Consider the following 13,234-nt stretch of genomic DNA (forward strand, 5'->3'; position numbering starts at 1 on the left):
TGATTTCGTTTTCCACTTTCCTTTTTTAAAAAAAATTTTTATTGGGATATAGTTGATTTACAATGTTGTATTAGTTTCAGGTGTACAGCAAAGTAAATCAGTTATACATATATATATTTATATTTATCTTTTTTAGATTTTTAGATCATTTCTCATGTAGGTTGCTGCTGCTGCTAAAACACTTCAGTCGTGTCTGACTCTGTGCGACCCCATAGACGGCAGCCCATTAGGCTCCCCCGTCCCTGGGATTCTCCAGGCAAGAACACTGGAGTGGGCTGCCATTTCCTTCTCCAGTGCATGAAAGTGAAAAGTGAAAGTGAATCGCTCAGTCGTATCTGACTCTTAGCGACCCCATGGACTGCAGCCTACCAGGCTTCTCCGTCCATGGGATTTTCCAGGCAAGAGTACTGGAGTGGGGTGCTATTGCCTTCTCCGCATGTAGGTTATTACAGAGTACTGAATCAAATTCCCTGTGCTATACAGTAGGTCTTTACAAGTCAACTATTTTATGTATAGTAGCATGTATATGTCAATTCCAATCTTTCAATTTATCTCTCCCTCTCCCTTATTCCCTGATAGCTATAAATTTGTTTTCCAGCAATTCCACTACTGGATATATACCCTGAGAAAACCATAATTCAAAAAGATACATATACCCCAATGTTCATTGCTGCAGTATGTACAGTAGCCAAGACATGGAAACAAACTAAGTGTCCATCAACAGATGAATGGATAGAGAAGATGTGGTACATATATACAATGGAATACTACTGAGCCATAAAAAAGATTGAAATTGGGTCATTTGTTGAGACATGGATGAACCTAGCGTCTGTCACACAGAGTGAAGTCAGTCAGAAAGAGAAAAACAAATATTGTAAATTAACACATGAATGAGGAATCTAGAAAATGTACAGATGGACCTAGTTTCAGGGCAGGAATAGAGACACAGATGTAGAGAATGAACGTGCAGACCTGGGGCTGGGGGGAAGGGAAGGGTGAGATGAATTGGAAGACTAGGTTTTACATATATACACTACTATGTGCAAAATAGACAGCTAGTGGGAACCGCAGTATAGCACAGGGAGCAGAGTTCAGTGCTCTGTGATGAGTGTGGGGTCACACAGAGTCGGACACGACTGAAGCGACTTAGCAGCAGCCGCCGCCAGGCTTCCTATCCACTTTCTGTCCTACTGGTTTCTTAACTAGCTGGTTATTGCTATTGATAGGTTTAAGCAGATAGCATGCTGGCTTCCTAAATGGTAACATTTTGTTTTTGAAGCAAACTAAGAAATGAAGAAACAAAGATACATCCTCTCTGCTTTCATGTGGACATAAAAAAGATGGACCGCTGATTGAAATTTTCATTCCCCTGAATTCATTTACACAAACACCAATCTTGATATGTAATATATGAAATTCTTCCCCCAATTTTTGCCACTGTAGATTAAAACTGATTTTTGGTATTCTTCAGTTTTGTCTTTTTTAGGTCTTTATATTTTATTGTTAATGAGAAAAGGCTGCAGTAGCTAGACATATGCTATTTTTAACCAGAAAATTCTTGCTAATTATATTTCATAAAACTACTACCAAAACTTGTAAAGTCTGGATGTTTAACTTTTAAAAGTATTACAGATAGAAGAAGTTTCCAAACAGATCTGTGGAGGCAGAGCAAGATAAATGAGGTTATAAATTAAGTTATTGATTCTCCTGTAAGCAAGAAAAATATTCCTAAACTTTGTATTCCATCCAAGTAGCTGTTATATCTTTTAAGCTTTCTTAAACTATTTTTGATTTATTCTTTTTAAAACATGTAACTGCATAAAAGTGGACTTAATTTACAATTTATGTTTCAGTGTCAATGGTTGGCAAGCATCTTATATTCTCATGAATTATAATCCTAGGTACAGCACTTTATTTCATCAACTATCCACTGCTTTTCAACAATGTATTCAAGCATAAAATAATCAGAGGGCATAATAATAGCTAGAGTCTTATTTTTAATAAACAGTGCTAGCAAATTCTAGAATATAGTTTTGTTAGATTTTTAAAAACTAATTTTTCATCGAAATTGTTCACTCAAACTCAAGATCAACTAGACAGGCCATAAAATAATGCCTTTAAACAGATTTACACCACTAGAGATTATACAGAGGGGCTTCCCTGGTGGTTCAGACAGTAAAGAATCTGCCTGCAATGTGGAAGACCCAGGTTCGATCCCTCGGACAGGAAGATCTCCTGGAGAAGGGCCTGGCAATCCATTCCAGTATTCTTGCCTAGAGAATCCCATGGACACAGCAGCCTTGTGGGCCACAATCCATGGCATCGCAAAGAGTCAGACATGACTGAAGCGACTTAGCATGCATGCAGGCAGAGATTATGCAAGGTAACCAGTAATCATATAATGACATATGGTTTTGTATTTATATTTTGTATATTTTATGACATCTAACCTAAGAACTTAAATTGTTAGGTTATAATAGGTCTATTTACCAGAAAGAAGATAAAAGTTTTAGGGTTTCCTTTAAAAATATGCATTTCTATGTCATAGGTTCATACTTTAGCATAGATTCAAATATAGTTTTGGAAAATGTTGTCCATGAAACCACCTGAGAGGTCAGTTATAAATGCAGATCTCCAGGCCCTAACCCAGGCCTGTGAAATCAGAATCTCTGGGCGTGAAGTAAGAAATCTGCTTTTTAAAAAGTTCCTCGGAAAAGTCTTCATCCATAAATGTTTGAGAAACACTGTTCAAATTGAATGAGCAATACTAAAGGACTAAACAGTTGACCTGGAGAAACAAGGACGGCTCTGATTCTTTTAAAATCCCATTGTAACAAGAGAACCAGGATCATACTTCAGAAGTCCACTACCATGTATCCTATTTGAAATAATCAGTTTGGTAAAATATACTTCCAAAATTCTAGTAACTAAAGTTACTACTTGGATTGACTCAAATATCTAGGCTGTTTACCACATGGAAATGCAGTGAACCATTTACAAAAGCAACATTGCCCCAGAGGTTTCAGCAGATCATCTAACTAATGAAGATGCACAGTCATATAGTCGGATTGCAGTACATATCTCAAATACCAGTGAGAAAACCAGAATCAGATGTCCACCATTTTATTAAGTCTCATGGTAATTTCACTTTGTTTTTTTGCCATTAATAGAATTCCAAGAGCTAACCTCAAAACTCAGTGGTAACTTTCTTAAACAACAACATTATAACCAAGTGAGGCATGTTATAAAGTTGTTTCTAGTACCATAACCAAGCAGTCAGACCTGATTCTGAGGCAATCAGTCTCCCACATCAAGGATTTGAAATAAAATACTCTCCTGAGGCAGCAACCAAACCTTCAGTTAAACAGTGTAAAACTGCCAATAGTAAGTTGCTCATTACATTAAGACTCTAGAGACATTTAGAAGCCAAATAGGATTCTACTGAAAGAGATACTTGGGAATAGCTTCTGATCTTCATCTGTTAGTCTGGAATAACATACATATTTAGTAGCAATTAGAAGGCAATGGCAACCCACTCTAATACTCTTGCCTGGAAAATCCCATGGGGGGAGGAGCCTGGTAGGCTGCAGTCCATGGGGTCACTAAGAGTCGGACACAACTGAGCGACTTCACTTTCACTTTTCACTTTCATGCACTGGAGAAGGAAATGGCAACCCACTCCAGTGTTCTTGCCTGGAGAATCCCAGGGACGAGGGAGCCTTGCAGGCTGCCATCTGTGGGGTTGCACAGGGTCAGACACAATTGAAGTGACTTAGCAGCAGCAGCAGCAAATCACATTGACTTCCCTGTTGGTCCAGGGGTTAAGACTTCACCTTCCATGGCTGGGAGTGTGGGTTCAATCCCTGGTGCTTTTAGCTATTTGAACATCTTAGTCTATACAGACAATTAAGATTGGTTTTATCATTAGCTTATTTGTATGTGTGTGTCTGCATATGTGTCTAAGATAAATAAGGTAAAAACAGCTCTGTTAAAGTTTCAATAAAATTTCACCTTGATAGGAAACATCTTAAAACTTAATTAAAACCATAAAAGTAAATTAAATATGCAAATAATGCACTCAAATTGGGAACTTTGCTTTTTATTTTTTACCAATTAAAAGTTTTTTTTTAAGTTCACAAAATAGATAAGAAATTTTAAAACTATTAAATCATCCAGAGACTATTTCTATTCCCTTAAAATAAAGGTCTTCAATTACTACGATTAACTGTGTTTAAGGTCAACTATCTGCCAGAGATGTTTTCGTTTCCAGCTTAGTCCCCTTCAGACCCTCAAGGTCCACAAGCACTCTGTTCTTCAACACTGTAATTGTTTGGATAGATACCCTCAGATGGACAATTTAAGGGAATAGAGATCAAAGAAGGAAAACAGAAAGATCCCATGACTCAGAAGTCACTGTCAGGACAGTACCTTGCACTGTGAGGAAAACGGCCTCAGTCGATGATCCTCCTTCATTGGAGACAACACAGCGATACCCTCCTGCATCGCTGAATTTCACACTCCGGAGCTCCAGGGAAAGGTTAGCCAAGATCCTCATTCCTGCTGGAGCTGTCAGCCTGACATCTCGGCCATTCCTCTGCCAGGTTAGATTGTAACCCACTGCACTGACGACAAGGCACGTCAAAACTGCTGTTTCTCCAGGAGTGACTGTAACATTATTAGGCACTTGGATGACTGGCGGGGGTTCTGTGGGAAATGAGAAGATTTCAGTTGAAAGATCCAGAAGTCATTTTACTCACTCATAGAGGTGGCCTAAAATTTTAATGAGAATGTATTGAATATCTGGTAGGAAAGACTGGTAGAAAAGATGCAATACAACAGAACTTATTCTTAAAACAAATGGGGTGATCAAGAGGGCTTCCCTTGTGGCTGGGCCAGTAAAGAATCTGCCTGCAATGCGGGAGACCTGCATTCGATCCCTGGGTTGGGAAGATCCCCTGGAGAAGGGAAAGGCTCCCCACTCCAGTGTTCTGGCCTGGAGAATTCCATTATCATCTAGTTGAAAAATGCTTTAAATGCCATGTTTACATACCACAGCACACTAAAACTCAAATCTATAAATTACAGCTGTGAGCATCAAAGAGGCATGGCAAAAAGATATGACTATGCTGATTTAGTATTGCAGAATCTGCCAAATTTTGAAGAAAGTAGCATTCATGGATTTTTAAACTTAAAACCATTTTTTTAGTGTTTTAAAGAAAACAGCACGTGAAGGATGGGAGATACAGCAAAGATACAATGGCATCAGCTTTAAGGAGATTATCACCTCATTAAGACACAGTGGAACAGTACAGTAAAATGAATATTCCCTCAGAGAAGCAGCAGAATGTTTAAGAAATTCAAGTTAACAGTAGGGACAGACTTTTAATAAAATTATACACATAGGACCAAGTACACAAAAGGCATTGAGTGATGCATGCTCATTTCAGATGTCGTCAAAAGCCACTTACCAATTAAATATTTAACCAGCATTTCTAGAGAAAATCACATACTGCTCTAGTTAGGTTTGAGGATAAACCTAAATGCCCCTGTAAAGCTCACTCTGCCCAAAAGCTTTAAAATAACCTGCCATACCAAGACATTATTGAGCAATAACAGCAATAAAAAAACTAGCTGGAAAGCCAAGTATCTGTCTCAGTTGAAATGTGCAAGAAGATCAGATATTCAAGATCCAACTTTACTCAAAACTGTATATAAGTACAGATGAATATCTTAAGCCTAAAATAAAACCTGGAAGTAATATGCCAAAACCATAGTGGTTATCTCTGAGAGAAGGAAATATGTACATTTTTTCATATTTTCCTTTATATTTATCTTTGTTTTCCAAACATTTTTAGAGGAACATATGCTATTTTAAATTATTTTAAAAAATTGAAATTTTTACCATTCTGCTATGTCTTTAAAACCTCTTATGAAAAGTTAATGAATCAGTTGGACAGAGTATATGAGAAAGTGAGAAAGGTCTGACTGAATTCTACTTAGATTTGACAAATAAAATGCAGGCTGCTTTGCTAAATTTGAATTTAAGATTAACATTGAATATTATTTTATAATATATAAGATATTTTATATATTATTATATAATTACATACTATTCTTGTATCTCTCATGAAATATTTTGAGACATATTTATACGGAAGTCACATGTAAGTGGGCATCCTGTATTTTGACCTGCTGAATCTGGTAAACATAGGCTGCCTAATTTTATCCCAATTTACCTGGATGATCCTAGAAAAGGCAATATATTCACAATGTTTCCCTACCTGAAAAATGAGATGATTAAATTGAGTAATCCAGAAGACCCTTCTAGCACCAAGGCTCTATGATTGTAAGATACAAGATAGTATGGACCAAAGACCCAGAAGTGAGCATTTGTGAACACTTCTAGTTGTTAACACTCTATCAACATCTTCCTGAAGACCACAAAATGTGCTGTGTAATTTCCTTTGTTGTTGTTCTTTTTAAACAACCTTCTTCAGTTAGACTAGGGATGTTTAGAAACTGTAAATCCCACATTATCAGCATACAGGGGATGCCAGGTGCTTACCTAGGTCCTTCTTAAGAACCTAGGCACTCATTTCCCTAACTGCTCTGCTTGTTGACTACTGACTGAGCTCAGAGCCAAGGGAGCTGATGTGCTTGGTCAGGCTCCCTTTCCACTGCAGCCCACTTCTGGTGACCACTTTATGAAGGAAAAACACACAGCTCTCTTGCCTCAGTTCAAGGTCATCCCAGCATCAAAGCCCCCTGTAGGATCCGCTGAGATCTCTGTTGTGATTGCATCACGATGTAATTTCTTCCACTCCTTCACGGGTGCTCTTCCCTAATAAACTCCCTGATAACTCTCGCTTGCATAATCTGCCTTAGAGTCTATTTCCTCTTCAAATATATATTTAAGTACGTCAAACACCAGCAATCTACTAACATCCAGGGGCAGAAGAGCTTTTAAACATGACATCCAATACCACTGCTGCATAAATATCTGGAGAGGATAAACAATATGCACACTGAAATATTTACATCAATAACTTGGGTGGTGATGGGAGAGATGATGGAGAATGACAGCAGTTTACAGAAGAGTCTAAGATAACAAATTACTGGAAACAGCCTGGTCCCGAGAGGATGAGGGGTAGTCATTCCTAAGTGAAAGAATGTCTGAGGCTAAGATTAGGGGACCAGAGATGGAATCTCAAAACTTGAGAATGAATGAATAAGTATAGGCCTTCTGACATCAAGTAAGGCTCACTGGACTGAAAGTCAGGAGGCCAGGAATCTACTTCTCACCACCAACCTATGTCATCAGAAATGGGACACCTGCCTGCTCTGGGTTTCACTTTCTTTAGCTACAAAGTGAGGAGGTGGTACAATATTATTTCCATGTCTTACCCTGTTCTAAAAGAGTATCCTATAATTACAATTTAAGATTGCCTGACAAGTATTCTGTAATCAATTTTCAGTTCAGTTCAGTCGCTCAGTCGTGTCCGACTCTTTGCGACCCCATGAATCGCAGCACGCCAGGCCTCCCTGTCCATCACCAACTCCCAGAGTTCACTCAAACTCACGTTTATCGAGTCAGTGATGGGATCCAGCCATCTCATCCTCTGTCGTCCCCTTCTCCTCCTGCCCCCAATCCCTCCCAGCATCAGAGTCTTTTCTAATGAGTCAACTCTTCGCATGAGGTGGCCAAAGTACTGGAGTTTCAGCTTCAGCATCATTCCTTCCAAAGAAATCCCAGGGCTGATCTCCTTCAGAATGGACTGGTTGGATCGCCTTGCAGTCCAAGGGACTGTCAAGAGTCTTCTCCAACACCACAGTTCAAAAGCATCAATTCTTCGGCGCTCAGCTTTCTTCACAGTCCAACTCTCACATCCATACATGACCACTGGAAAAACCATAGCCTTGGCTAGATGGACCTTTGTTGGCAAAGTAATGTCTCTGCTTTTCAATATGCTATCTAGGGTGGTCATAACTTTTCTTCCAAGGAGTAAGCGTCTTTTAATTTCATGGCTGCAATCACCATCTGCAGTGATTTTGGAGCCCAAAAAAATAGTCTGACACTGTTTCCACTGTTTCCCCATCTATCTCCCACAAAGTGATGGGACCAGATGCCATGATCTTCATTTTCTGAATGTTGAGCTTTAAGCCAACTTTTTCACTCTCCTCTTTCACTTTCATCAAGAGGCTTTTTAGTTCCTCTTCACTTTCTGCCACAAGGGTGGTGTCATCTGCATATCTGAGGTTATTGATATTTCTCCCGGCGATCTTGATTCCAGCTTGTGCTTCTTTTAGCCTAGCAATTTTACTTAAGGCCAAAATTGTGGTACTGTGTGTGTGTGTGTTGGGGGAGGGACATTATGCTAATAAATAAATTCAGTAGAGAAAACTAATATGACTGTACTAGTACTAAAGTACCAAATGCCAGGTGTAAAGAGTTTTTCCTGCTTCTGCAGTTCTGTTCATTCGTTTCTATATGTTTACACACAATAAAAAACAAGTATAATTCTTTTTACACGCATTTTCCATTTAAAATGATCAATATCAATATTTCCATGAACCAAAAATCCTAAAAATTGTTGGCTAGAAGAAAACGCTGAAAATATTCAAGTAACATATTGGTAGAACTTTAATTTTCCTTGAAACATTTCTCAGATGCTATGTGACTTTATAAAATAATGTCCACAGTGATACCAGTAAAACATCACCATCCCATCATGCTGTGCTTCCCAACACTCTTGTCTAAATATAACATCTAATTATCCTATGAATAAACAGCTGATTCTCTTGTGCTAGTCAGTAGCAACAGTAGGATGGCTGAGCCAGGGCCTGGGTGGAAGTTTAAGGCTGGTAGGTTAAAAGAAAAAAAAAGTTCAGAAAGAAATGTCCACTCTTTCAAGTCCAAGGGGTACTTCCTTGCTACTTCTATTTTTACAGTCATTGCCATATCACACTTCTGCCTCCTCTTTGATGATTAAGCAAAGGGGACACAATTCCTGAAAATTGGCTTTGGCATAGTACAACTTCCCAGTGATACCATGGCTTGGCTGGCACAGATGAACACCACAAGGGCATGGGTAGAGTGTATATTCAGCAGTTACTGATACCATAGGGCCAAATTCTTCGAAGTCAGTTCACAAGTCCTTTCTGGCACTTCCCAGTTATTTATGCGAGACGCCTGAGTCCACTCACTGAAATCTCTTTTCCCTGTTGTCCTTCTCTTAATTAATATTGCTGGGAAAAAACTCAAGTGCTCAAGTGTTTGTTTTCCCAGAAGCTGAGGAATGTTGACATGATTCCAATGCTTTTCATAATTACTGGAGATGAAAAAATGAATAGTTTACGATGTATGTCAACTTGCTAAATTGTTTCAGAAGACAAACTTTATTTTTCTAAGAATAAGAGAATACAAATAATTTACTGCAAGAAGAACAGGCTTGCATGCCTCAGTTTAAAAGTTCAGCTTGAACTTATTGATAATAAATGTAAACTCTGGGCTTCTAAACAGTCCTACAGTTATAAAGCTTCTTTAGTCTTACATTTTTCCAAGAAAATGCACCTCTGACATTTCAGATGCACAAACTGACAGTTCAGACATTGTTATAAGAAAGCTCCACAGGCACATTTAGGTCGGAATAGGGTTACTATTAAACATACATTAACCCTAGGCTATGAGGCAGGCAGAAAATGACTGAGTCAAAACAAAATTTCTAATAAATTCTAGATATATGTTGAGTAGGTAGCTTAATCTTGATCACTGATAATATATGGTAGTTGTTCTGGTTTCTAAAGAATTCTGGAGATAGGAAGAAAAAATGATAATATAATGAGAGCCTTGTCTATTTATAGGAAACTTACTATTTAAATGTGAATTAATTAGCATGACTCCTGTCCCTCTCAATACCAATACTGTAATCACTGAGGTCCTGTGTTTTTGAATGTGACATTTATTGTCTTCAACTCAAATGTCAGACTCCATCCACAAAAGCACTTTGCATATTATAAACATGGGAAGAGAAAGGGAAAGTTGAACCTTGCTATTCTAAAGATGGATCTCTCCCTTGTTTTCTCAAAGGAGAATGCCATACGAGGATTTCAAAATATTAAACCCCTACAATAACAATAACAACAACAATAATTTTAAAAACATGTCTATTGGTTGTTTCTATGTGCCTGATTCTATCCTGTGCTTAACATATACTCTCTCACTTAATCCTCATAATTTCTCCATGCAAAAAGAGACTATTACTGCTATTATCATCATTTTAGAGTGGGAAAACCAAGGCACTGAGTTCTTAGGTAACTGGTCCAAGGCAGGTCACACAAGTTAATACAGAGCGAAGCCTGGTTAACAAACATCCCATTTCCATACCTGCATTGATACTGAGGCAACTGCCAAGGAATTAGTGATACTTACCTGACACGTCGAAGAACGTCTGTGCCCGTCCAGTCCCTGCACTACTGACAGCGATGCACTCGTAGGGGCCTTCGTCAGACAGAGCGACCTCTTCAATATCCCACGTCACGCGGGCAGATTCTCTGCGGCAAGAACATAGAGCCGTGCTTAGTTACTACACACACAAGACCAGGCTGAGCAGTGATTCCACTATTTGTTTTACTCATTCAAATGAACAAAGAGAACAGTTCAAAGAAAGTAAATTGATTAAACTGCAGATTTCTCTGTAGCTTAAAACTATACACCTCTTATATTTTAAATAGAAAGTGAAGCTTCTCTAATCTGAGCAAAAAAACAAAGACGGTAACTTTGGTTTTGTTTTTTTCTATTGATCTTCCTAGGTTCTAACAAGAGAAATCATTTCCAAATGTGAGAATAACTTTCAAGAGGCTGTGGATAGAAGAATGAACCTTTTTTACTGAGAAAATATCATGGAGACATCTTTAATTTTTCTCAAAAGTCATTTCAAAAAAACTGCCGATAATTTTACCACTTTTAATTTTCACTTTTTTCACATCTATATGTCTACTTTCTTTTGACTATTATTTTTTGATCAGGCCTTTCCCTTTGCTGCTTAGAAATACAGTCTGTGCCTGTCAAGTTATGGAGACTATAAATTTATTTAGGAAAATATTCTCTGACTAGGTAAAATAACTGAATAAATAAGATTTTTAAAAATTGGCAGAAAAACACTCCTTAAATCTTCTCTCCTTCCCCTTTCTTTTCAAGTTTTTGGTCATTTTCAGTGGGATTTAGCCAAAGCAACTGAACCAGGTAATTAACAAATATGAAGGTAGAAAACAGAATTTTTGTTTCTCAAAAAGATAAATTCTCTTTAACTTTTTTATGTATAAGCTCCACATAAGACTATATACCATATCTGGTTCAATACATGTATACAATGAGTAAAAAAAAAAAAAAAGATCAGTTTTATAATCAAAGTTGTCATTTAAGTAAAACAAATCTTTTTCCTATATTATATATTCACTCATTTAATAAATATATATACTCTGCCCTCCAGCAGGGCTTCCCTGGTAGCTCAGATGGCAAAGAATCTGCCTGCAACGTGGGAGACCCAGGTTCAATCCCTGGGTTGGGAAGATCTCCTGGAGAAGGACCTGGCAACCCATTCCAGTATTCTTGCCTGGAGAATCCCATGGACAGAGGAGCCTGGTGTAAAGTGGGCTTTGTAACATGGGGTTACAAAGAGTCAGACACGACTGAAGCAACTTAGCACACATGCCCTCTAACACTTCAATTTGTTACTCATCTTCTGGCAATGTCTTAGTAATAGCCATTTAATTCTTATTTAAAAAATTCTGATAACCTATAAAATAAGCATTATATTGTTCTAAAATATGATTGTCACACTTTCATATTTTTTCTTATAATCATCCATAGATATTTATAACATTTTTTAAACATTAAAGATATGGATAAAATGACGCACTGCAGAGTCAAGATACCTTTCATTGAAGCTGAAAATGTACAAGATATATTCCTCACAGTAATAACTCCAGAGCCCTCCCAATTCAAATGAATGGGACTCACTATAAAGAATCCATTGAGCTCTTAACGTACATTTACCACTAACCTATATTTAAAAGAAAGTCAAAACACAGGTTCCTGCCATCAGGAAAGTGAGAAAGTAAGCAAGATGACCATTCCATATATTTTAGTAACTGGGAATATGTCCCTCAGTTAATACTGTTTCCTTTCACATGTGTCTCTGCATTAGGTGTCAGTGGTCCTTACTGCCCCATTGAGAAGAAAATGGAGTATGACTTACTCTTTGCTGCACTGATCACCTAAGATGCATCTTGAATGCTTTAGAGCAGTATGCTAAGACCAAGTTTACAAATGCCATTATCTAGAAGGTACTGGTAAGTTCCAGGAAGGTAGGAGTTTGAATTCTACACATTTTTTGGTGCCTTCTGCAGTGCTTACTTCAGAGCCAAGTATATGTTAGGATTCATCAAAAACTTAAGACACATGGAAATTTTAGAATAGAAAGCAGCAATTCTTCTAGTCTTAGGGTCCTTTCTTTAAAAACAAGAAAGTAAGGTGGGTGGGTGGGGGTGGGGGTTCAGGATGGGGAACACGTGTACACCCGCAGCAGATTCATGTTGATGTATGGCAAACCAATACAATATTGTAAAGTAATTAGCCTCCAATTAAAATAAATAAATTTAAATTAAAAAAAATAAAAACAAGAAAGTAGGGAGAAGGACAAGCAATTTATTCAAAGGCATGTAACCAGTGTATGGGTTGCTTAAGAGAATATTCTTTAGTATTATATTTATTCCTATCTCATTCATGAAATTATTACATGAAAACAATTCTCCTTTTCATGTAGCCTTATCACTAGGCATTATCCTCTGTCCATGGAATTCTCCAGGCAAGAATACTAGAGTGGGTGGCCATTCCCTTCTCCAGGGGATATTCCCAACCCAGGGATCAAACCCAGGTCTCCTGCATTGCAGGCAGATTCTTTACCATATGAGCCACCAGGAAAGTTCACTAAGATTGTATGGCCACAATAAAAAGTTTTGAAGCAACAGCCTTTGGAACAGGGGAAGGAACACGTCACTTAGAAATGAGTCTTGTTGCTAATGGCAATGAATTCTCTCCCACATCCCCTAGAAATCATCGTGACTCACACAGCAAAAGATCCAGTCATGCTCTGGAGTTGTTAGGAAATCTAGGGCAGAGATGTGCGAGTGAACTGGGATTAGAGCGTCAAATCCATCATCATCCATGCCCAAT

At 38.0% G+C, this 13,234-nt stretch overlaps 1 protein-coding gene across 1 annotated transcript in view; it reads right to left on the reverse strand.

Annotated features, from left to right (window-relative positions):
- HMCN1 (hemicentin 1) overlaps window positions 1-13,234 on the reverse strand; it is a 551,984-nt gene that overhangs the window by 309,828 nt on the left and 228,922 nt on the right. The window contains exons 10-11 of the mRNA XM_040263800.1: window positions 10,430-10,551; window positions 4,429-4,704 (exon numbers count right to left, since the gene is read on the reverse strand). Of these exons, the coding sequence (XP_040119734.1) occupies window positions 4,429-4,704; window positions 10,430-10,551 (398 nt within the window). The remainder of the gene's footprint in view (window positions 1-4,428; window positions 4,705-10,429; window positions 10,552-13,234) is intronic.

The sequence above is a fragment of the Oryx dammah genome, unplaced genomic scaffold (genome assembly GCF_014754425.2).
Source record: "Oryx dammah isolate SB20612 unplaced genomic scaffold, SCBI_Odam_1.1 HiC_scaffold_21, whole genome shotgun sequence".
Classification (NCBI taxonomy): domain Eukaryota; kingdom Metazoa; phylum Chordata; class Mammalia; order Artiodactyla; family Bovidae; genus Oryx; species Oryx dammah.